The sequence below is a fragment of the Diadema antillarum genome, unplaced genomic scaffold (assembly GCF_040938485.1).
Source record: "Diadema antillarum isolate AM-2024a unplaced genomic scaffold, OU_Dant_1.0 seq00000135_RagTag, whole genome shotgun sequence".
Taxonomy (NCBI): Eukaryota; Metazoa; Echinodermata; class Echinoidea; order Diadematoida; family Diadematidae; genus Diadema; species Diadema antillarum.
In genome coordinates this window covers 460,321-486,748 of record NW_027271212.1, presented here as the reverse complement: position 1 = coordinate 486,748, position 26,428 = coordinate 460,321, and the positions used below count along the sequence as shown (strand labels likewise).

At 39.2% G+C, this 26,428-nt stretch overlaps 1 protein-coding gene across 2 annotated transcripts in view; it reads right to left on the bottom strand.

Moving 5' to 3' along the window:
* Window positions 1-26,428, bottom strand: part of LOC139727535 (beta-arrestin-1-like) — a 200,712-nt gene that overhangs the window by 127,173 nt on the left and 47,111 nt on the right. Inside the window, exon 1 of one of the 2 annotated variants that reach the window (XM_071638512.1) lies at window positions 72-384. The exons of the other annotated variant lie outside the window; for it this stretch is intronic. Within the exon in view, the coding sequence (XP_071494613.1) occupies window positions 72-91 (20 nt within the window). The 5' untranslated portion in view covers window positions 92-384. Of the gene's footprint in view, window positions 1-71; window positions 385-26,428 lie in introns of those variants that run through there. 2 annotated transcript variants of the gene reach the window in all.

The window sequence follows — 26,428 nt, the reverse complement described above, 5'->3', positions numbered from 1 at the left end:
CATGAGAGAATATAACTGATGCCAAACTGACAAATAAAGAATTAATCTAAAAATGGTCAGAGCATGCTTACCTCACATGTTCCACTCTCATGGTGCTAGATTAGAATAATAGCACACCCTCAAGCTGTAGCTGACTCACAGATTTTAATTTCAGAAGTGGTGACTGTACACGTGAACCAAAAATCACTTTGTCAGTGTACTCTCTGTGTTTGGCACAGTTTGGGATGGTTCCCGCTGGATCCACACCCTCACGTTTGAGATGTATTGATTGAACAGGCTATAAAAAGACTGAACCAAAACAGCACCTTCAAAATGATGCGATCTATCTGTATACGAGTTCCTCTCGACACGGCTGTTTATGGCTTCTCAAAAATTTCCAATTCGAAGACACTCTCACTTCGTATGCATTTTTAAAACTCTGCCGATGGCGTGAATGGCTCAGTGTTCTATGTTATTCTTCCCCCGTCATCAGTATGGCGCAGAAATGTTCACAGGCTACTATCATTTGTGGAAATCATCGCACCGAAGAAGAAGTAAATGCAGACATTCACCGCAACGGGTTGTAAAGGAAATTCCCGCAGCTGTTACAACAACATCACAGTTGCGGCATTTCCATGGTAATCGACCGCAAATGACATTTCACGAGGGATGAAATGCAGTGGTACCGACATATGAGACAAAAACTTGTGAAAAAACAAAAACATGAAATGCAGGGGGAGTAAACAATGCCTACTATCAAAAAGCAGAAACAAACAAATCAGATGAATGATGTTTTAGATGTGCACCAAAACTAAGCAACAACAAAAAAAAATGGTAAGAAAAAAGATATTCAGGTTCAGATTTTTCCTGACACTGATTGATCTTCTTGGGATGGTCACCACTCAAGTAAATCCCCTGTGGAAGATTGTTCATTCAGTCAGGTGTCCAGCTGATGAGAAAATTTTAGGTGGAGCCTTACTCAGATAATCTCCAACTGTCTTCAATTTTGTCTTCTTCCGGAGAATGGGGAAGAGGGGTGGGGAAAGGAGGGGTGACACTTGATGCTTCTTCAAATCCTCCGGAAAAATGCGGTGAGATAGAGTCTGTCTATGATTCCAAGTGAAATATGGCACAGATCAGGTGACACAGATGATGACAGAGAGACGGGATGTTAGTGGGAAAGCATCGAAGAAAGAAGATGGCATTGCCAATGAGGACGTCTAGACGATGATAGCGATGATGATGGGGTGATGTTGATACGAGAACATTAAATTCTGCAGCTGAGCGAGATAAAGTGAATTAGATTGTTGCTGTTTGCGGTTTGTGATTGATGCGGTGTGTCGTCACTGGCAACAAGTCACCATTAAATCACAGCGTGGAATAGCAACTTGATTACAAAACCACTTAAGTCCATCACTGGTGTCAATTTGTTAACTGCTCGAGCATACTTGTTATTGTTCTATCCTACTTGCACCAGTCGTTTTGTTTTGGCATCTTTTTTTTTCTTCCTAACCTAATGTCTTGGATTGCTCGTAGCAGCGTTGGCGATCCAGTGGTTGAATTACAATGCAACCGCGGGGGGAAAGAGCTGAGCTGAGGAAGGTTTGAAGAATATCTCTCGTCTTGGCATGAGGCACCAGGGCAACGTTCAGGGTGGAATGGGCACCTCTTTATCGCGTGTGAGCACTCCAAATCGACTCCAGGCTGTGTGTATGTGGAGAAATGTATGAGGTTGCCTTTACACAAGTGTTTGTTTGGGGTTGGTGTGTGAGTGTCGACGTGTGCTAGGAGTGTGTCATGTATGTGTGTGCTGTTGCATTCTACACGTGTGTACAGTGAATATGTGTGGTTTTTTATGTGTGTGTGTGGTGTGCATGTACATACATGCTATCTGCCCTTAAACTTTATTTGCTGGAAAAAGCTTTGCAAAATGCTCCCCCGTGCAGCTTTCCAAACCTTTGATATTGATCTCTTAGAACTCTCGGTTTATATTGCTCTCTCTCTCAAGATCCAAATACACCATGACTTTTTTCTTCAACTCGATCCTTTTCTTCTTCTCATTCTCAACTGTCTGTCATACATCCTTAGCCAACCTGATTCTTCCAGCCCCTAATCCTCTTACTCTTTTAGCTGACAGGATCATATTCCTATTGTAGGTTTTTCTCTAATGGTCACAGTGATGCTATCTTCAGATCTATTCTTCATGAAAGCTTAATTCTTTTATCATTTTCTTACATTGAAAACTATTAAACTATTCTGTAACTAAACTTCCATGTTATGTCACAAGGTAGAATTGAAAATCAAATCATTTGAAACCTGTTCACATAAATGTTTGTTTTGATGTAGAATGTCTAAAAATTTCTTAATTGCTTGATATGACTACCCGGTAGTTTCCAACATGGCAACACATTTCAGAAAAAGAGTAAGTTCCTCTATCTGCCTCAAATTGGCAATGTTTTATATCTTATAACATATACACAGTTTAGCAGATCTGATAAATCAAACCAGAATTATCCAATCAGTCTCCAGTCTGAGATATGCAATAAAATTCAGAGTTGCCAATTTGATGACTTAAAGATGATAATCTCTGCAGAAAATTACTTCCAAGACCTACCAGGTTAAATAAATATACCGTAACATAATTCATGCCATATCAATCATAAAAGCCGATGCGCAGACTTCATGTTTCCTCTCCTGTCGGGACCACATCTGAGGAGACGCATCATCTTTGGGGAGTACGATGCGACAACACAAGATGATCTTTCTCGCTTGACTGCACTTCCTGTCGAGTTTTTTTCGACAGTGTCAAATTTTCTTTTTCACCCTCTCCATCTCCACCTTTGCAATGCATTCTCCACTCCTCAAGTCCTCAAGTTTTTGCTATATCTTTGTCTCTTCTCTTTTATACTCGTCCACTTTTGCATGTCTCCATGTCATCTAATGCAATTCTTTGCTTATTCTTCTCTGTCTGTCATGGATGTTTGATTTCCACTCTACATGACTCATTTTTTTTTTCAATTCTATTTTCTCTCTCTGTATCTTTCTATCTATCTGTTTATCTAGATCTATATAGGTAATATATATATATATATTCTCCAATCATCTATCTCTATCTCTCTACCTTTTTATCCATCTATCTATCTAGTTAGCTATCTATCTATTTACATACCTACCTATTTATCTATTTCTATCTCTCTTCTTTTCATTCCATTTTCCTCTGCTCTCACTCTGGTATTTTCCTGGTCCCTTGGCAAGCAGTCGGGCCAAACTGATTTTTTTCTATTCTCTTTTATTCTACCCAGTTCAAACCCCTGCAGGTTTTGATTTCTCTGAATACACATCTACCTCTATTTTTTTTCCCCACACATCTCTTTCTCTACTGGAGCTATTTATCCCCGTCTGCCATTTTATAAAGCAAATTTTTCTTCCTCTTTCTACCCTTTTGTGAAGCATATTTTTTTATCTCTCTCTCTCTCTTCTTTGCCTGATAAACTCCCATCTCATCTCCTCTAGACGTCTCTCTTTCCGGCATATCAAATCTCTGATCAGCGCATCAACTGCTTCAATTGGAGAGGCAGATGTTTTGTGGAGGAGAATGTATGTAATGGGGAGGTGGTGGTGCTGGTGGTTGGGGGGGGGGGGAAGAAGAGGGGGGAGGGTTGGCAAAAAAGAACACGTCAAACCTGGGGAACGATAATGGGGGAAGGCACTGCAGAGCTAAATGCAGAAAGCCAGGAGAAGAGAATATCACACAAGAGACTCTCATGTCATTTACTACAGGCGAGTGGAGAGACATAGTTTTGTGATTATGAGCTGTCTGAGAGGCGAAATATGGGGGGTGTTCCTTGCAACCGAGAGACGAGATGTATTTTGCTCTCACTATGATAGATGTTTGTGCATTGGGATGATCATTATGCATGGTGCGTTGACCATAAATTCATGGAATGGGATACTCGTGGACAGAGCGTGGAAACACACTCTTTTTTCCCCTGATATTTTCTCATCTTAACGTAAAAGCATAGACAGCTATATTTTGTTTTCTTATGTCAGAATGTGACTAGACTCTACTTCTCAGCTTAAAGGAATGAAGATGCACGCAGATAAAGTGACATTCTATACCTCATTATTTCAGTCTCGACACAAATGCTGCAGAGGGATTCTGTTGTGGGCACATTCATTTCTGTATGTATTGATTCATACAGGATGACCAGTACATGTATGGCTTATTGCCTTGAGATATATAAATGTATACAGTTTATATGTGTGCATATATCAATATCATGATGATGGCTAATATGGGATGGGGCATACAGCATGTTCCATCCATTGAGTTTGACATGAGACAAAATCAAGACATTTATAACATTTTCTCAGTGGCATTTCATACCTTGATGTTAGAGCATTCTGTATGTTCAAACATATAAGATTGGTTTAAAGGTAAAACTTAGTTTTCATATGCCTGCAGGTACTGTCAATTTTTGCTCTCGATTGGACACATCATATCCCTTAGAAATATGTGAAATAATGCTATGATAAAACAATTTCAGTTGGGTAAATGTGAAATAATAGCAGAAAAGGTATGCCAACAGTATTGCAATCCAAGAACATCCTATATGATTGTGATTGTCATGTAATGTTTTATGATCGATAATCAATAATTAACTACAAGTTGTATCAGGTCATAGCATATCCATCGACCTTCCAAACTCAAGTGATTCACATGTAGCTTGTCGGGGAAATACGATTGCCATGGCACGATCATTTATCACATAATGTTCTACATACCCACTACTGAAAGAGGGGGGCTCTTCAGGAATAAAAGTCAGGTTCAATAATGATCTAAATTCTTTTACACATTTAATCTAAAAATACTCCAATAAACAACTCATTATCCCAGCAAATCATGCCTGCGAGGTAAGTTTCTCAGAAGACCCTTTCAATGCATTGCAAGCAAACTCCAAATGGTGGAAGTTTACTTCTGAGCCCTTCTGAGAACTATGTTTTAGCTTTTTAATAGTCAAAGTGCTTTGAGAACATTTACTTCCAACTCTTATTTTCTGCGGTTACCATTTTCAGAGCATCGCAATCAGGGCCATAACATGTAATGCACAGCACCCTTTTCATCTCACATGTACAGGAAGCATTCCAAAATATTTTGCCCTGCTTTTACACCATTAGCTGTGTTCAGACGAGGGCAGTTTTGGTCGGAGTAACTTCGGAGGAAGGGTCAGAGGAAGCTTGGTCGGAGTAACGTCGGAGGAAAGGTCGGAGTAGTGCCCGTCTGAACAAGGTCACAGTAACTTCCTCCGGTCGGAGGAACTTACCACGACATCTTCCTCCGACCAAGATACTCCTGAGTTTTCTCAGGAGTATCTCACTGCCACGACTAGCCGGTCGGAGTAAATTGCCCGTGCGGACAAGCCCTAGGAGTATTTCTGAACTCACATACCTTACGACCTAGGTAAAACTTCCGGGGTCAGATCGCAATGTTGACATTTTGCGAGTACAAGTGCGCGTGTAGTGCAATTCTAACCTAGTTGATCGCGACGAAGAAGCTAGCGCTCAGAAATTTCCATCAACAAGAATGGAGAAGACAAATGCCACTGGTAAAAAATAATCGTATGGTCGACATGCGCGGCGCTACCACTTCCGGAAGTTACACCGACCCTCCACGGTGATTCTCGCGAAGGCCGTGGTAAATATGGTCGGAGTTTCTTCCCACGACCGTCGTGTGGACACAGGGTCGTGGTAAGATAAGTATAAATTTGAATTTTAATTGCTGCACCATAAAATTTTACTCCAAATAGGAATACGTCTGAACATGGCTATTGATGCATACTTTTAACCCTTTGTTGTTCTAGTTTTGGCATTGCATAGAATACAAAAGAAAAAGTCGAGAGAAAATTAGGCGTTTATTCAGCCATGGATACAATGTTGATACTGTTTCATTGTTTGCCACGATCATTTTCCATTAGTCCACACAAAAATATTCTCTTCCACAAGAGAGCAACTATTACCTAATAATGATTTAATACCCAATTACTCACCGGTATGTGAATAGCCTAGATTCTAATATATAATAATCTACATGTATGTTTAATACATACACATGTGTTCATGCATTTACATATCTTTGTAAACATGTTATAGTTACAGATTACGTGTAGTGTGTGTAATATACAAAAATATCTCTCTGATTTCTACTATAATCACTGATGTCAGGATTTGTCAGAAGTGTTTTAGAATGCATAACTGTCTATCATCTCCCTTCCACTTAAAAAGCCTGCTGAGGTGTCATGGCCGAGTGGAGAAGAGTGCACGTTTCTGAATCACATGAGCGTGATTTGGGTTCGTCGGTTCGAGGCCCACGAAGCCCAACACGTTTTGTCCCTCAGCAGGGCACTTTGTCCACAATACTGCTCTCCACCCAGGAGTATAAATGGGTACCCAGTAGGATGAGAATGTTTATGTTGGTTGATCAGCATGTGCGCGCCTGTAAAATGGCTGCGACTGGCTGCAATGCTCCCCAGGGAGTGGAGAGTGAGCGGTGTCAGTGCTGGTTAGAAATAATGTATCCAGAGACTGGGGTAGTAATATTATGTATGTGCTTTGAGCACTCTTACAGAGTGGATTTGGTGCAATATAAATTCATATCATTATCATTATCATAAAACAATGCAAGCTACAAATTGATACCTGAGTTTGTTTCCTGTTTCCTTCTGTAACTGATCTTACAATGATATTTTCAACTCCTTCAGGTATACCGAGATTGCTATTCAAGTTTACAGCTTGATAACCCATAACACACTTTGCGATGAGTGTCTTACACAACACACTTGCATCTTTTTTTGTTTGTCGCATTTTCTTTCCACTCAATGTGGTTCGTGTTTTTCTCCCTTGACATACAAACTCCAGTTTTAGATCTTTCTGCCTTCAAGTGCCCCTAGAAGGTCACAAGAGGCCCTCCTAGCTGACATTTTGTCTGCTGGATGCATAACAGCCAGCAGGATGTGGGACGCACTTATCACCATGGTAACTGTCTCCTGAAGAGACAGAAGAACATCCACTTGTACCCCTGAGCCCCCCATGTCCCATGAGAAAAAAAAAGAGAGACAGAGAGAATAATCAAATATAACAAATATATCTGGAGTTTTCTCCATTTACTTGCCAAAATAATATGTTTATGTATGAAATCAGAGTCATGGAGCAACATATTATCGGATAAAACGAGATAAAAGATCTGTTTTTACTTTCAAGCCCTTTTCCAACAATACTTTCAAAAAAGGTGCAAAAGTAGCAAAGGAACACACAGACAGCATCTTCATTGGAAGTCTATTCTGAAATGAAGATTATGTATTCGCCTGCAAGAAGGCTGCACTGCCGAATAAGCCGCATCCCAGCTTAACGGTGACAAAAAGAGAAAAAAAAACCCACATAAATATACACACACACACACACACACACACACACAAAATGTAGAATGATTTTATTAAGATCATACCTGTCATCACTTTTATGCATTTTAATAACAAATTTCATTTGTATACTTCTGTGAGATTTTGCATGTTTAAACATCAGAAGTTTTACAGGTACGAACCAAATGACGCCAGCTCCAATTTTGAAAGAATGATTGAGTGTCTGTGGAAAATGCCGATGGATCAAACTTGAGAATAGCACTCAGATGAAAGAGCTTGCCTGTTTGCTTTCATTCACACATGCCATATAGCTTGCTGATGTATTACATGAGATATCCCTAGTGTGTGATGCATGCCAGGCAGATTATTGCACTGCAATCACCAGCATATGACTATGCAAACTTACTTGCTCATGCTACACTTCGCATTCATTATTTGTTAAATCCCTAAATTGGCACAGAAATAACATCAATTAGTAGGTGATGACAAAAACACGTTGTTAATTGACTACCGAACATGGCATATGACTGTAAGACTGATTAATTCACTGGATGATGTTGAGTTGCCCATTTGCACATTGCATAGTCCCATACATGATTATGTGTGTTTGTTAAAAAGGCAATTCACAGGGTTTGAAAGACGATGATTTGCTTACCGAAGTGCTGGCATATGATAGGCCGCACCCCAAGTCTACTGCTTTATTTCTGTTTAGAAATAGTGCAGCCTTATCGCCGTTGAATACTGCAATGATAATCTCAAAAACTCTTGGCATCATTAACTCCCAAGAATCTGTAAATCTAACTAAATAATTGCAAAATATATCACTGTCATTTTTGTCAAGGTCTTCCTCAATCACTCTACATTGCCTGAATACATCTCTCCTCTCTTGTTTCTCTTTTGTGCTTTTATTTCTCCTTTCCTCGTTAATGTCATCGGCTGTTTTTTGTCTCACAGCATTTTGTCATGCACCTGCCGTTGCGGGAGAGCTTTGCTCTTGGGAGCAAGGTAAACTGAGCGCTATTAATTCCATACCAGCCATATTTTTCTTTTTTCTGTTATTCCCCGGAGCCAGGTGCACGGACAAGCTTGTTTTCAGCCATTCAAGCAGAGATTAATTTTCAAACTAGGAGGCAAGTATGACCTTCTGAAGATTACCTGGGAGTGTGGGGGGGGGGGAGGGGGCACCTGTGTCGGGGTCTGTGTGTGTGTGTCTGTGTGTGTGTGTGTGTGTGGTTGATCAACATGAAAATGTCACGGGTTATATTGAAGTAAACCCAACCTGGTTCGGTGAGAATCTACAAAAGAAACTGATAGTAATCAAACATGAAAGCATGTGTGTTTTGTTTTTTTGTTGGCTACAAATAGGCAATAGAAGTGGCATTAATATAAACTGATACAATTTCCATGATATGTGGATTTCACTGCCACAATAAAACTCATTGCAGAAATGACAAAAGAAATGGTAGTAGATAAACTAGCAACATAGAGTGAAAGACGAAAAAGCAAGGATACAATTGACTGCTCTTTATCAAAATTCTGATCTAATAACGGACAATAGTCCAACGATATTAAACCGTGCTCACTAAATTACTCTGCTTGTACTTTGGCAATTCAGATGTGGAGGTAAGTAGACTGGAGAGAGATATAATATATTTCATTGTTACTGCCACTCGATAATTACATGTGCATGCCCATGATTCTGTCATGTTTTGAGTCCACAGCATGCAAAATTATGCATTTCCTTCCCTGACTCGCACTGATTCCATGACATCATCTCAATTCTTCTGCTAGGCAAGGTTAAAGGTCAAATTTCATGTCAATACACACAGCTGGATGGTTTATTTAAAGAGGACCCATACCATGACTCATGCATGCACACACACACACACACACACACACACACATACAAACATGCAAAAAAATCCACTGGGATGCAACGTCCTCCATGCATATCATACCCCCACTTCGATCAGATCTCTTTTACATGGTGGAGCACATAAACACACATTTACTCCAACAAAAGAAGAATTATTCTAATTTGATGAACACTTTTTAACTCATCCTTAAAAATGCCATTCAAATCAAAACCAGGATAATTGTCTGTGGTACTAACATTACTTCTGAAAAAAAAAAACACACCTAACTTTCATTTTGCTGAAAATAAAAGGGTTGCAAACATTTGAAGCAACAATAAAAACAAACATTTAAACCTTACTAGGGTATTGTTTTAGAAAGTGATCTGACTTTGTATGAGAAATAATGAGGTTAGTTACCATGCAAACTATTTTTGAATGGTTGACTGTAAGGAGAAAAATAATCAGAGTTCCAAAGGACCAATCACTGTGCTGTGTCTCTGGCAATCTTCTAAAGATATGAACACACTCCACCTGTTACCTGAAAATTGTCAGGTATGATGTCACTGCTGGTAAAGAGAAATAGAAAAATAGAAGTGTTCGGATGACACATATTGCATTTTATATACAATGGTAATGTCAAGAAAAATGACAAGTAGAAGAAAATTTACACCCATCACTAGGTACATTTTGCAGGGGCAGATCCAGGAATTCCGTAAAGGGGAGGCGCCTTTGCAAAATAATAGGGGTATGCACGAAACCCCCCCCCCCATTTTTTTCCTTTTTATTCCTTTTGTTTCAACCAAAAACAAAGAGGGGGTGCGTGCCCGGCGCACCCCCCTCTGGATCCGCCATTGCATTTATCATCTTACTTCTGGCATAGATTTAAAGGACAAGTTCACCTTCATAAACATAAGGATTGAGAGAATGCAACAATATTAGTCGGACACATCAGTGAAAGTTTGAGGAAAATTGGACAATCGATGCAAAAGTTATGAATTTTTGAAATTTTTGTGTTGGAACCGCTGGATGAGGAGACTACTACAGCTTGTGAGTCATATGCGTACAACAGTATAAAGAAAATGTAAAAGAAAATTCAACATATTTTCACTTTTTTCGCATAATAATAGAGCACTTGACTTGCCTCTTTCTAAAGGTGGGGGGAATAATATTACCCATAACATTTGTCGGTAACGAGTCGGGGGAATGTGAACTTTTTTCAAAAGATGAAATTTTGTGAAATTCTCTTTATATTTTCCTTATATTGTTGTACGCATGTGACATCTGTGAGTTATTCACACACTGCAGTAGTCTTCTCATCCAGCGGTTACTGCACAAAAACTTCAAAAATTCATAACTTTTGAACGGATTGTCCGATTTTCCTCAAACTTTCAATGATGTGTTCTACTAATATTGCTACATTCTCTCAATCCTTATGTTTATGAAGGTGAACTTATCCTTTAAGGTTCCTAAATGACTTTCACAGAGATTTTTTACGGATGATAAATGCAAACCTGTTTTGATGATGTGGTTAGAAATACCTTTCTGACGTCTTGGCTTTTGAGCAAGTTCTACATGTAGCTGACTGGTATTCACCCATAAAGGTACATGAAAAATGCCATTACTTTTTGACCCATTTTATAAAATGAATAATGCACAGGTTTAAGTTCGTGACATTAGTGGAGATGCAGCTCACTTTTGGGTATTCACAATGTTGTGCAACATGTACTCAGCTGCACCTCGTGCATGTTTTACTGTTGTAAAAAGCTGAGTGTACTCTGCATCTCCACTAATGCACTCTCACCTGTGCATTATTTGTATATCAATGCATCATCAGGAATATTTTCCAACAAAGACAATCTGTCTGAAATTATCAATCCTCCTGCTCAATCTTTCCTCCTCTTTCCATCTTTTCTTTCCCTCCCATCTCAACTTGTCTCGCCTTCTCCCTTTGTAATATCATAATCTTATTTTCCCTGCCTTTCTCTACGTCATAAGCAGAGCTTCAGTTTTGGATTTAAACCAATAAACCAACAAAACTCAGGTCAGAAATATCCACATAATGCCTTTTCATATGTAATCTCCATCTTCACAACTGCTGAGAGCTCGTATTACGAGACACTGTAATGAGGCAAGCAAAATAGATTCTGAGCCATGTGCATATTATGTGAAAATTCTTTATTGAGTGTCATGAGAAGGGGGAAAAGAAACCCTTACACTAATTTTCAACCAGGAAAGACTAGGGCTAAAAGCATTTGACCAAGATTCACCCAAAGATCGTCATGACTGGAAGGAGAAAATTGTGCATTAAAATCACAGCTTGACATTAGTGAGTTGACAAGCAGAAGAAATGATGTATCATGCTATATCCCGGGGTACCATCATACCCCAGGTTATGGCATGTATGTGCAGTGCCATCTTGTGTTTGTAAGTTGTACAGTTACACACTACCATCATCACGGCCAGATTTAAAGAAGTCAATGATCCCAATGCCAATTCAGCCATATCATCATATTTTTTACCATAACGATGATAGTAATAGTAATAATAACAATAATAATGATAATGATAATAATAATAATGATAATAATGATGATAATAATAATGATAATAATGATAATAATGATGATAATAATGATATTATTATTATTATTATTATCATTACTATTATTATTATCATTATTATCATTATTATCATCATTACTATAAACACCAGTAATAATGATAATAATAATACTTTCTAATAAATTTTCAAAACACGTTATCAGAATTTTTAATAGCAATCCACAATACGATCGTTTTACTCCACAAACTCATCAGCTCGTCGCTGAAAAAAAAATGGAATTCTTCCATAAAGCATTAAATATTACTTTTACCCATTTTTTTATTCATCTATTTATTTATTTATTTTTTTTTGGGGGGGGGGGGATAACCCAGGATACTGTGCTGAAATGATATAATTCCAGAAAATGGCAGATTTCTATTTGATACGCCAGGGTACCAAAAACTGCATCAAATTGTGAGAATGAAAGTGAGAAGTGATCAACAGAAAATTGTCAATTACGAGGTGATGGATAAAGATTCAACTGTGAAATCCAAACCCAAGTAAGATGACATCATGATAAATTGCAATGGTTTGTCGTTTTTGTTTGCTGTTTGTTTTTTGTTAATTCAAAAAAAAAAATTGGTAAATTCCAGATTGGCATGTTTTTGGTCATATTTGCCATTTTAAATCTTAGGACTAACTTTGTCCCCTACAAACACAACCACCATTAATTCCGGCCCGGCGGCCACACACCTGCAACACAAGGTCTGGAATTAACCTGGAAAAGTAGAGGGGTCAGGGAGAGTGTCTGAATTGCAAAGGCTATACAGCTGCGACATTTTTCTGGACTGTTTTCGTAAGATCCGCAATCGATATCAAAGGCACTATCTCACGGCTCACTCCGCCGGAGACACAAAAATCAATTCCCCCTCTCAAGACTCGGGGATGAAAGTCCTAATGAAGTGATCTTTCTTAACAAACACAGGTTCCCATCAACTGGGTTAAAAAGAAACGTGAAGTGCATATTCCCACAGTGCTCAGAAAATATTTGGATGCTGTGTTATGAAAGCACTGATAGAATAGGCATAATTTTTTTTTCAATAAATATAAACATGAAGAGACCATCTCCCTACATCCTTGATTGTACAATTTGATCTTCACTGTAAAAGTGGATTTTTTTTTCCTTAAGTAATTTTTGTGTGTGTGTGCTCGGGCGAGTAAGACAGGTTTTGTGCATTTTCAATTCCGCGTAATCAAGGCATGAACTACTGGAACATATAGCAAGCAAAAACATTTATGTGCTTTTATTTTCGTGCTGGTTTCTGGTCATGCAAAATGTGGGAAAATTTCAACACCACGAAAATTCCTACTTTTACAGTACTTTACTCCTCTCACTTTCTAACTATATTATATGATATACATGTATTATATGTGCACACAAGTGTAAAGTTGAATTCATGCCAACATAGATATGTTCATTTAAATATTTGCATAAAAATACACAAGACTCATGCACATATATCTTATCCTCCTCTATGTATAGCGCACACTGTTCATAAACATGCTGTGTGCAGTCATCTGTAACTCAAATGTATGTATCCTCAAACATATTTTCAAATTGACTCACGTGCAATGTTGCTATTTTTGATTTACCATCAATTTTTGAAACAGCACTCGGTTAACAAACGAAAGCTTCATTCCATGAATTCATACAGTTTTGCTGACTGGCGCCTTTTTCGAAGACTCATGAATAAAGATAACATTATTTAAGGATTTCAATCTAAACACTGGGGTTATGTGATCATTGCTACAGTGTCATTCAACCTTGGTACATAGGGGAGTGATGGGGTGAAATTATTTAGGATTGTGCCATCTGCACGTTTTACAAACAAAGGGAGCAAGAGCCCTCTCGTATTGATTTCCTTTCGACGACGACGTTGTTGGCACCCTTGCTTTCCGACCAAACTAAATTTACCGAGACAATCCCCCGGCTGGCACGGGTGACCCCTGCATCTCGGCAGCAAAGACGATTTTGGTCCCAACTCCTCCGTCAAAATATATGCGTCCTCTGAACCCCAACTACTTTTATTTCGGGGTGTTTACTCTGACCACAATGCTAATGTCAAGATATGCCGACGCTGGGGTGGGGAGGGGGCGGAGGAATTGGGAGAGTGTTTTGTTGATGTCACTGTCGGGGAGCAGTGCCCCGGGGAGAGCCGACATGAGGTGGGCATGCATCGGCACGAAGGGAAACACCAGCAAAACAACGCTGCCACAGAGAGAGGGCGACACACTGTAGTGCCGAGGGAACCTGCGCATCACGAACTGCCGACGAACGATGCCAAATTATTCATCACTCTCTCGCAGCATGCGGAAAACTGAGAAGTCACGACCAAGGCGTGCATCAGCACGACTGAGCAATGCTCTACACATCCATACTGTGCAAGTACACCAGTCTGTCGACTGCTGACTTTTCACACACAAGTAAAATTCTGTTGAACATCTATTTGGGCCCTTGATTTGGCCATTGGCAAGACACACACAATGGCAAAATGTCCAAGACAATGACATTTATAACAGGCTCTTCACTTCATAGATAGGGCAATCTGATGTTGTCACAATTAGAACTCACGATTACTATATGATGTTGCAATCTCAAGAGAAAAATGTAATAATGTGAATATTCTATACAATGACAAAATCATTCAGGTTGTTTTGTTGTTGTTGTTGTTTTGGGTTTTTGTCTTGTCAGTCATCTGCATAACAACAACAGAATAAAGAACTGTTCTACAAAGGGAGAGTCTCTATTAAGACTCTCTGTATTTTCTTTCTTAATAATCTCTCAAGATTTTCTTAGATTATTAACATATGCATAAAACAAGTTTTCAAATCATACTCATTAAGGAGTCATTCAGAATTTTGAAAATATGCATTCTGACCCAATAATCACTCCTCTTCTGGAATGATTGCAACTTCAGTACAAGGAACCTTCAATAAAAGAGGGATGTGATTACTATAAGTTAAAATCTATGTCTGGTGCATCTTATTGCATGCAATCATCTTTACCATAAAGGAACTTTTAGGATGGGATAGGAGGCCTTTTAATTCAAATCTTACAATATTCATTCATCTAACATCTGGCGCTAGTGAAATGTGACACAAAAATCACATTAGCATGGTCCTTGATATTTGAATCTCAGTTCAGAATGAAATCAACGGCTGTTAGCCAACCATCTGTGATCACTGCTATTCATCATGGATGATTTAGTTATGGTATCTACTGACTTAGGATCTAAAACTAGCATTTTGCTATTGACATCATTACTCATGATAACATGAAAGTGTTCCAAGTGCACGCTTTAATGCTCATTGTCTTTAATTTACATATGTATTAAGTATAGTAACTGATCAGTGGGAATCAGTGGGAATGCATGGGATGATTGTTCGAATTTTTAATGCAGTTTAAAGGGGAATACTAAAGAAATAGCCTTATATATGAAGTGAAAGAGTGAGACACATAGAACAATTTGTCGTTTACACCGTTTAAAATGGCCTTTTTGAAGTAGAGTTACAGGATTTTGAAAATTTACACCTGCAACACCCCCCTGAAATCTAGGTCACAGCGTAAATTTCGTGGCTTTGCCGATGATGTCATGGGATGAAAGGAATCGCGCAAGGTCTCGAGCGCCGCAGGCCCCCGCGCGCATAATGCATGCATTGTACATGTATCATACAAGTTGTTGTAGATAGTATTTGCATACAAAGTTTAAAAGTTTGTTTTTCGATAATGCACGACATCGTACGTTAAGGCCATGCAGTGATGATCAGGATGATTTCTTGGTGGAATTTGAATGTGGGAGCGATGATGAACTGAGTGATACAGTACACACTAGTGATGATAACGATGATGAAACTAGTGGTGAAGTTGGAGAGATAGATGTTGCTGACGAGCCGCACGGCGGGGCGCAGGAGGGAGACGCTACGGGCGAGCTAGTGGGGAAGGCCCACGGCGGTCTGGTTGAAGCGGACGGACTTAGTGGAGATTGGCAGTACGAGCCCTTGCCACACGGCAGGCCAGGGGACAATGTTGGTGACGCAGGACCAATGCCAGGTAGACTTCAAAATTTAGATGGGTAAGAGTTTTTTTTTAATTCTGAACTGAAAATGAACCGAGCTTAGTGCTGACTTGATGTCGTACTTCAGAGCAGCAGTAGGCCTAACTGAACACAGCCCAGTCGCTGTAAGTAGCGCAGCGTCTGGTCGGGCTACGTACTATCAATCAAATCACACTCACTCCTAACTATACACAGCCCAGTCGCTGTACGTAGGTACGTCGCGACAGGTATTTGCACAGCGTACTTACAGCGTCTGGTTGGGCTAACTCACTCCGTACTCCCGTTCACAGCTCATCAGCATTCTATCTAGCAAGAGCTAGGTACTGCACGATCCATTCATTACTTCACCGAGTCCATCAAAGTTTTATCACTATCGATGAAAATCGCAGTGCTCTGTATCTTTTATTTTATCACCAGATAGGCCGGCCGGCCTAGTCAAGACTTAGCATATGCCCGCGCATTGATTGCGTGGTATCTAGCATTAGCGATCCACATACTGTACGCCGAATGTTACGCGAGTTTTTCTTTTATTATTATTTTAGCCAATTTCGCGAACCTGGTGCTTTTTGCGAATTTAAAAATGCTTTTATTTCCCCCTTCCGTGGTGTACTCCACAACCACGAATTTAAGCACTCGCGAAATTATTGGCAAGTCCCGATTCGCGAAAAAATAGACTCGCTAAATACATGTATATGGCGTACACAGCTGCAGTACTACCGAGGAACTGCTGATATAGTACATTTCGTACATACCAAAGAGGTACGAAGCTCAGGCTTTTCCGCTCTTTGATACACGGAGGCTACTGCACTGCGACATACACGGCCGGTGATGGGTGCATGCATGTGACTGATCTACTACGAAGCACCATCGTATCTTACAGGCACTAGGCCTGACAGCTTCTGTATTCGTGGCCTAAATAACACGTAACAGACTCTATTTAAACGAGGAAATGTGTGATTTCACAGGAGACTTGAAGTGGAAAACAATTTTATTTCATTTTTTGTGACGTTCTGATAAAAAATGTCTTGGGATTTCGGGGTATGCGCCTCGACATCACGCTCTCATCGAGAGCACACATACATGTAGGTAAGCTCAGCTGTTGTGTGATACTTCCGGGTTTGTCCTTCATCACGTGACGTCATGGACACGTCCCCCAAAATAACCACGGATCTTCCGATTGAGCATGATTCAGGATGCAATTTTTCTAAGCAGCCGTTCTCCAAAACGCAATTTTGTAAATGGATGAATTAAAGGCCGCTGTGTTTAACATACTCTATGCTTGAAATGGGGGAATAATCCAACAAAATATATGTTTCCTTTTAATAGTATTCTGCTTTAATGTTTCCAGGTTAGCATGCCTGTACAGTGATGGGGCATTAAACTGCACATTACTTGAATATGAGACCGTTCTGAAGCAAATAATTTTCACACAACAATAGATATATAATGTACTCTTTAATGAATCCCACAAGAATTGGAACAATCATCCTTCAGCATCCAACTGATCAGTTACTAGCCATCCCCTTTAAAGATGACTGAAGAAAGAAAACATATCACAGAAAGTGAAATCAAAATGTCAGATTGATGTAGTCGCGCAAGACAAGTGTTGATCATAATATTGGTCACCTGCAATGGCTATACCATTTACATGTACATGTCATTTGCCATACAAAGTCTCTTTCTGTTAACAGTGACGGATTGTTCCACTTTCACAGAGGCTGACGTGCAATGTAACAAGCTGCTGGATTCTGTGTAGAGGGAAAACAATAAATGCAGCAAGCATTTTGAAATGCAAGTTGAAAGGCTAAAAATCAGAAAATGACACATTACCAAGACTCAAGTTTCTGTGTGGTACACAGAGACAAGTGAAGGTCGGGGTGGCTAAATTTACCGAATGTCTTTCCGATGAAAGAGCCGCAAATGCACCAGATTTCAATATAAGATCCTTTAACCCTCTTCCTTTTACTTTCCCTCCCCGAATAGGTTTTTAAATTTGGGCCAGTATTTGTTGCCATGGCAACCACGCTTTCAATCCATCACCCGCTCATCGCACGGCCACTCTCCCCTCAAATTGTCGGCAATTAAGCCTAACAGCCTCTGTGATCCCCCTGACCGCCACGGTTGGAAACGTGGCGTGTGCGGCAGAGAAGCAAATCAACACCCTGGGAAGGCATAATGGAAAGGAGGGAGACATAACATGAACGTATCATGGCTTGGGTGTTACTCTCTATTACAATGTCGGAAAGTACCACACTTCTGCATCTAATTTCCATGAGGTCTTATCTTGCAGATCCTGCCTGCTTTACATAGCAACGGCAGAATGATAACTGTGACATTAGATTTAATTTAAAGGCAAAATAGGGCGACAGTCCTGTATTACAGACAAGACAGACTCCCTCAAGATTGTGAATAGCCATTTGGTGTGACAAGAAAGACCTGAATTGGTTCCATGACATTTACTCCTGCGACAATTGCTCCCATGAAATATGTGCATTTGAAGCCAAACATAAATTCTACCTACAATTATAATCCTAACTCTAATCCTAATCCTCACATCAAACTAAACCTAAAACCCTATCACAACCCTAACCCTAACCTTAACCCTAACCCTAAGTCCCTGGAGAAAAGATTAAAAGACCAGAATAATGTTACAGGAGCAAATGTTGCATCACCACTTGGATCATGTCATGTTTATCACATGATTGTCATTTTTAGCTGCAGTTGATTCGTTTGCAACAAGACCTCATGAAGAACATTTACAAACTGTCACAAAGCCAAATATTCAGCTGGACCTGATTGGCCTATTTCATATCTTCACCAGATAACTGCATTATATGCATTATCTACCTTGCCCTGTATTTTGTACACTTACCTGCACTTACCTAAGTTAATGGCATTTCACGTCTACTTGAAATTTCAACAGCACCACATCTAACCATTACTATTATGTAATTTTCAATCATCCTTTAGAAGTTTACAAAGATTTCACAAACTTGTGGCATAGTTTTCATACATTGTCAAATATATTGCAGTATTTCATGCTATCAACAAGGTCATATTCCATGAACTGCATAACTCATTTAGCAAACGGTTGATGAAGTAATAAAGATAAAAGCATAATTGCCAAAACTACCACTTTGGTAGTACACTACAGTGTTTGAAAGATTCCGGTTGCCTACCAATTTTTAAAATACAATATCTACCTTTTTTGTTGTTGTTCATCCACATCTACCTTTTTTTTTTTTACTAATATTAACCCATTGAGGATGAGTCCTGAGTATACTCGGCAAGTGTCTTTGGGAAATGGGTGTTGTAGCAAAATCAGTCCGTCCTCAACGGGTTAATCTGTCACCCACCCAAATGACTGAGTAAATCAAGATGAAAATGCAAGTCAATACACCTTCTGTGCCAAATATCAGTACCTTTCTTGAACAAAAGCAAGCTACATGTAGCTAGTTTATATTGGCTGCATAGCTTATGATTAGGTCCCCTGCATTTGTGTAACAAATGAAAGGCATCCTAAATGAGGACATGTGACTTATTTCTAGCTTTGCATTGTTATAATCAAGTAAAAATTGATGATATCTAAAATAAATTCATCTGGCAGTTTTATTAATTGTTGATCACTGAAATGAGATTCCTAAGTAGCCTAAAATGGAGCCATTTAATACTTGTTAAACTTAAAAGTTTTCCCCACTCTGGGAGAGGAGCCATCCCCCCTCCCCAAGACCCTTGACCTATGGCAAGTATGTTAACCTGTTGAGGACGAGTCCCGAGTATACTCGAGCTACATGTATACTCGGGTAGGTGTCTATGGGAAATGCGTGTTGTAGCAAAATCAGCCCGTCTTCAATGAGTTAAAAGTAAAAGTCAAGCAAACTAAAAAAATGAGTATACTCATGACACAGTGGGAATGCATTGCTTGCTTGCCAGACTTGAATTGTTGATTTGTCGGGACGTCGTCACCTCCTGATCTGTTAATAAAAGTAAGTCACATAATGTGATAGACGCCATACTCTATGACTCAGAGAAAGGCAAGAAACTTTGAAAACCTATCACACATTTTATCATCCTTTCTTTGTGGATAAAACTCATCAAGCTGCAGAGTTACTTTTGTGAGATTTGTTGAAAAGTACATCACATCTGTAAATTTTGAAATGTGCAGTGACAAACCTCCTTGTCTTGATACTATAATTGGGGCTGATGAGCAAAGACTATGAGATTCTCAGGAGCCAGACATACACTGCTTCTGGATGCATACAATTTAATCCTCCCTATCTCATATCATTGCAAGGTACAGCTCCCTCGCTTGGCATGAAGTGCAGATTCAATTTCAGCCATATATCATGGTGCACTGGCTTGATGTTGTGATCGTGAGAAAAACACACTGGCTGCAATATTGCCAACAGATGGCAGCATTCCATTTCTCACTCGAAGGGATGAATTGACAACATTGACTCCACACAATGGAAAAACTGATGCTGAAGTATGCAGCCCTCAAACGGAAGCTAATTTTCTTGGCCAGAAGACGACTTCCCAAAAGATAGATACGCCGAATATTTCGCGAGGTTTTTATTTTCGCAAATTTCGCGAGTCAGTTCCTATTCGCGAAATTAAAAACACGCGAAAATATTGACTCTAATGACAATATGAATGTGACGTACGCGTATACATTACTCCATGATCGCGAATTTTACCACTCGCGAAATTGTCGCGAAGTCCCGATTCGCGAAAATTTAGACTCGCGAAATATATGGCGTATACAGTATCTGGATCCAGTGAACACATCAACATTTACAAAACATACAAAGAAATTTTGATAGAAGTAGGACAATCCCTTCATAAGAGATGATTTTTTTAAAGGTTTGGTCAATTCTGTGCAGATGTCAGTGTCAAATTATTTTAGTTTTTCTGTACGAGTCTGCCAAAGGATGGTAGCTCAAATCCAAAGGTTTGCATGAAAACTTTCATATCATACCTTGTTGAGGTACTTTTTTTAAAGGCAGAAGATCGTCATCCCTAATGGTACGTAAACTCCGAACGACCGAAGTTTGTGCATGCAGTTGCGCAATGCCAGACTCGGTGCTATATCCATAAACGTGTGGGACAATAGCTGCCACTGAGACATGTGTGTGTATGTGCATGTGTGTGTACACATCCTACACAAACATTGTGACCGCGAGCTGCGGTGATTGGAGGAGAGAGGCCAGAAGACGCGTGGCTCTTTTGGCCTCTCTTCATGCACATGCCCACTGAGAATGTGCATCCTTTCGGAAGCTCTCGTGGCTCGCTCGGACAGCCATTTTGGGTCAGGAGATTTGTAGCACAGAACTCTTGTAGTCTAGAGTGTTGTTCGCTGACCCATTGAGCCAGCGCTATTCTCATTCGGGGTCACTACATTTGATACAGAATGGGGGTGGCAGCGTGTTGCGTTCGTCTCCGTGCCACACAAACCACTCGCCACGATTGTATGCCTTTAAAGGATCTACAGAGACACGCGAGACGACAGAAAATATGGACACATACATTGTATCATTTAGTAAAGCTGAATTAGTATACTGCTTGGCAGGTATGCCACTGGTAATACCACTGGGTCATAAAACCAGGCTAACACTCCACTGAGAAGTAGTCAAGGACTAACTTGATGCCTTTTTGGTGTGTGAGTGAATTACCCACTGTAAACCAGAAACATTCGCTAATTGGAGCTGATTATAGCCCTTTTCGCAGCATGAGACTTTTGTGAATCGTCACTGGTATTAATTTGCTTTGTGAAGACAGATGCTTTTGCGTGCATTTTACTTGTGCAAATCTTGGCTCTTCGCAAATTTTTGAAAGTTTCATAGCGCAAAAATTTCTGGCTTGACAGTATACAGACTGCTGCAAGCTGGGAAATTCAAATTCGTCACAGTGCTTCACAGATACACTGAAATTGCGAGAAAAATTGTCAGGGCAACACAGACCTACAATGTAGGTGAGGCATTGGAGCATCATTTGAAAAATTTTATATTCCTTACTGATGAAATCCCATGTAGTGATTGGTCTACATAGTATCAAGTGACTAAAAACATAACATTGCTATAATGATGATGATGTTAAAAACAAGATGTCAATAGAGGAAAAATATGCTACATACCGTGATGACATTTATTATGGTATAGTGCACTATACCATGAATGTTGTTACATTCCTCTGTACCATCATTCAATGTTTTTCATTGATGGCCTGTGTAAAGTGTTATCAGCATCACCCTCATAAACCAATGTGCAATTTGCAATCAATGCGGTACAGCGAGTATCTGCTCTGTAATATGTAGACATTTTAATTTCTAATGATTCTACTATCACTTTTTTTGAAAGTTTTGTTGGAGGGATACAAAACAAATATATCATGCACTGTTTCAAGCCACTAGTAAGATCTAACGATTCCTCTGTGAAAGAAATTGTGCTATTTTCTTGGGGGCTGTGCCCCTCAGAAAATAATACTATTCCTCTCAACGTGGAATCCATTATTTCAACCACAGCCTCTTGGTGCATGGTATGTATTTCTTTACTGTAAATACAGAAATATTTCCGGTACATTGATTTTGTGTATTTCAGTTAACTTTTGCTTGGTGAGAATTCTATAACCTGCAAAAGTATCTTTGCGTATTTTTTTTCTGCACATTTTGAACGGGATGAACTGTGTGCTTAGTCAGTGGTGCCTCCCTGGTTAGAGAGAGTGTGTGCGTGCACATGATTGTGCCCTAATTAGTATTAGTAGCTGTCATTTTAATGCATCATGTGTATGCAGTAGTTTCTGTGCAGGCCGGCAACACATTCGAATGGATTGGGCAGCACATCAATTTTCATGCTGAGAAATTTCTAATAAAATCCTGTATTTCCTGTGCAGTGGATGAAAGCATATGAGTACTAAACCATTTGTGCAGAGCAAATTCAAGAACCTGCAAAAGGGTTTTGAGCTGCTCAGTGCAAAAAATCAATTACATGAATATATCAACATTTACAGTAACAATCTAAAAATGCCCCTGACACTCAATGTGATATAATCATGATTTATAATGTGATGCATTATAATCAGGCTTCAGGCAACTACTTTGCATGTTTGTTTTAATAAACCATCATCAAATCAAATCCAATCAAATCAAACATTGATTTAACAAGTTGCAAATAGTGACGACACAGGAGGAAAGGAATACTGCAAAACGAGGAAAGTTCGCATGCATTTTAATTTCACGAATTTCGCGAGTGGCAACATTCGCGAAATTAAAATGCACGCAATTAGGTCTTGCCTTCACAATATGCATTGGATGCCAGTGTGAAGTCGCGAAAATTTCATGCTGCGAGAAAGGCCGTCGGCTCCAATTCGCAAAAATTTCATGCCGCGAATATAACGCGTTTTACAGTATATAAGCAGCAATATTCAGTATCTTGCATTGTCATATAAGTTCCTTACACATGGTATAGTTTCTGAACACTTCATAATCAAGCCAGGTGATCTCGATACACATCCCCCTAAAACAAACACACAAACAGACAAATATACATACGTACTTACACTTGAACATACAAACATATATAAAAACATATATGTGACCCTGCATCACAAAACAAACAAAAAGTCGCTAGATATGAAATTTTAGTTAAGAGCATATTCTGAAAGAACAGACTTTAAGCTTTAAAATGATGTATAACTCAAATCAAATGGACTCTCCTAACATATCTAAATTTTGGAAAGAAAGCACACACTCAGAAAAATATGAACTGAGAAAAGAGGCTCTAAAGTACAGTGTCTATTCAAGCACTTAATCTTTACCAAACCGTGCTGGCTGTGCGATGAATGGGACAAAAAACGGGAAGTAAACCACCAGAGTAACAACAATGAAGGGATTATCAAATTAAACTGAAATTGAGCATGCCTTATTAACACAATCTGTCCATACTTAATGCCAACTTTCATAGCAGTAGCATCATCCTGTCAAAAGTTATAAGAGTTGAAAGTGAAGAGGGTGTGAAAGGTCTTTAAAGAAATGAAAAGGGGACTCTAAAGACACACCTAATCACACTATTCTACCAAAAAACTGTTCGAGAGAAACTGCTTAAAAACACACTTTCCTGCCCATTTTATGATCCCAAATTTTAGCATAATGTAGAAGAAGACTTGCCCTTCCAGAAAATATGAAAAAGTCAAGATCGGCTAGGTTGACCCATTTCACCCATTTTTAGTCCTCACACAAAACCAGTGTGTGCAACTTTGTGTTCGTTTTGTGATGCACGGTCACATATACATACACACACTTGAACATACATATACATACATACATACATATAAACACATAAATGCATAGATACAAACATACATACACACATACATACATACATACATACATGCATACATGGTAGTCATGCCCACATTGCTCCGAGTCAACCTCATAATGCACTTACAGCTATATTTCTTTGGGATCGCCTTCATCCCATCAAATCCATTTCTACCATTTCTACCATCCCCTACTAGATTCATTTTGACAGCAGCAGCTTAGCTATAGGAGGTCAATGATCACTCGCTTTGCTCTGTGCAGTCGACGTTCCTCAGGGACAACACACTTCCTCAGTCCCTGCAGTATTATATTGATGTCGGTACTTCACAGCATCTCTATTGATTGGGCGGATGCTTTCTTGTGCAAACAATGAATAAAAGGGGGGGGGGGGAAGATGAGCATTCCAGGAAAAAAGCAAACAGATGCTGAAGAAAAAAATAAGGCAGTCACACAGACAAAACAAAAAGGAAAACTTGTTTGCCCATGAGCTCAATCAATTCTGGTGAGAGGAATGATGAAAAAAATAAAAAAGACTCTCATCTTCCAAGATGCATCATCATCCTTCAAGAAAGGCAAAGAAGAGGTAGTAATGCACTCAACCCTCCCAGCATCACCAACACAAAATGCCACTGACTTTGTGTGTATTTAAGCACTACCATTTGGTAATGGCAGGGTTAATGTGTACTTATCCTTAAAAAATAATCATATGCCACTCTATGTTATTATCCACTGATTGTCCATAAAATGACTGAAGCAGTTACTTAGATAAATATTTAAACCACTTCTAGCGGATATCAACTCTTTGTACATGTATGCCAGTGTAAACCCCCTTTGTGCCACATTATTCTGAGACTACAATACCTGAACGCTTTTGGAAAATTTCTGGGTTTTTTTTAAAGCCACGTAACTTTTTACAAGCATTTATGCTGGAAATGCAGTACAGCAATGTTGTAAAGAAAATTGCAAGCTTAATGGCTATGTTGCTTACAAATGGTCAGTATTTAAAACAGACCATAAAAATGTAGACAGGCTTGACAGCATATGTATTATATATAACTTTTCAATGACTTTATTCAAGTTCAAGACAATGAGTATTAAACATAAATACTTTAAAAGACAGGCCCATTATTTCATGCCAAATGAGTGGCAGATTAAAACACTTGAAACTATATACATAGGTCACAAAATGATTGTTAAAAATTGCAATACTACAGCACAAAGTACACAAGGTGCAAAGCCATCATTTTTTATAATCTAAAATATCTATAAATGATAATACCACTGCAATACACATAAATATTCCATCTCTACAAGGAAGAATATATCAATAGGAGGAAGAGACATATATATAACCCTATGTATGAATACATAAACTTGTTTTTAATGTGACTAGCAACCTGTGCTAATGAGGACATTCACATTCAGTGTGTATCAAATTCCTGACAGAGCACACGCCTTTATGCCACACAAAAAGCATAATTTACATGCACACCCACGCACCTGAAACAATAAGCATTCCCACACACACTACCCACTGATGTCACTGGTAGCCATACAGTTGCCATGGAAACACAGGTGATGCCATGTAGGATTTCTATCTGCAAGTCATCCTGAAGGATTTTCGTATTACAATGGTGAGAAGTGGTTATTATTATCACAAGACACGGAGCTGTGGTGCTACATGGTCAATGAGGCATAAAACACAACTCTATGCATAAATGCATGGTAAATTTGTTTTACATACACCTGCACATTGTATGTATTTGCATTTTTTTTTTTGCATGATACAAGGGAATATAGGATGTAACCACTTGGCCCTGCCATCCCCCCCCCCCCCCCGCATTTTTTTTTTTTACTTATATATTTTTTTTTACCCCGGAAGTGGTGGCACCTGAAAAAAAAATGGTTAAGGTTTTTTTGTTTTGCTTGTTAGTCGATGTCTTTTGGAAGCCGTTTGCAAATTGTACCAGAGGTTTTGGGCTTATTTTTTTCTTGTCTTTTTTCGCCTGCTGGACATAGCACCAGAAATAAATGAATGAGAGAAAAAAATTGCGATGAAGGCCCTTTTTTTGCTTGTTAGCTGATGAAACCCGGCAGAAGTGGCACCAGAAATATAAATTGGGCCCCCACTTTTAAAAACGTAGTGCTGGCCACGAATCCGAATTCTGGCTTCCATACTTTGGCAGAAAGGACTCATTCATCTACTG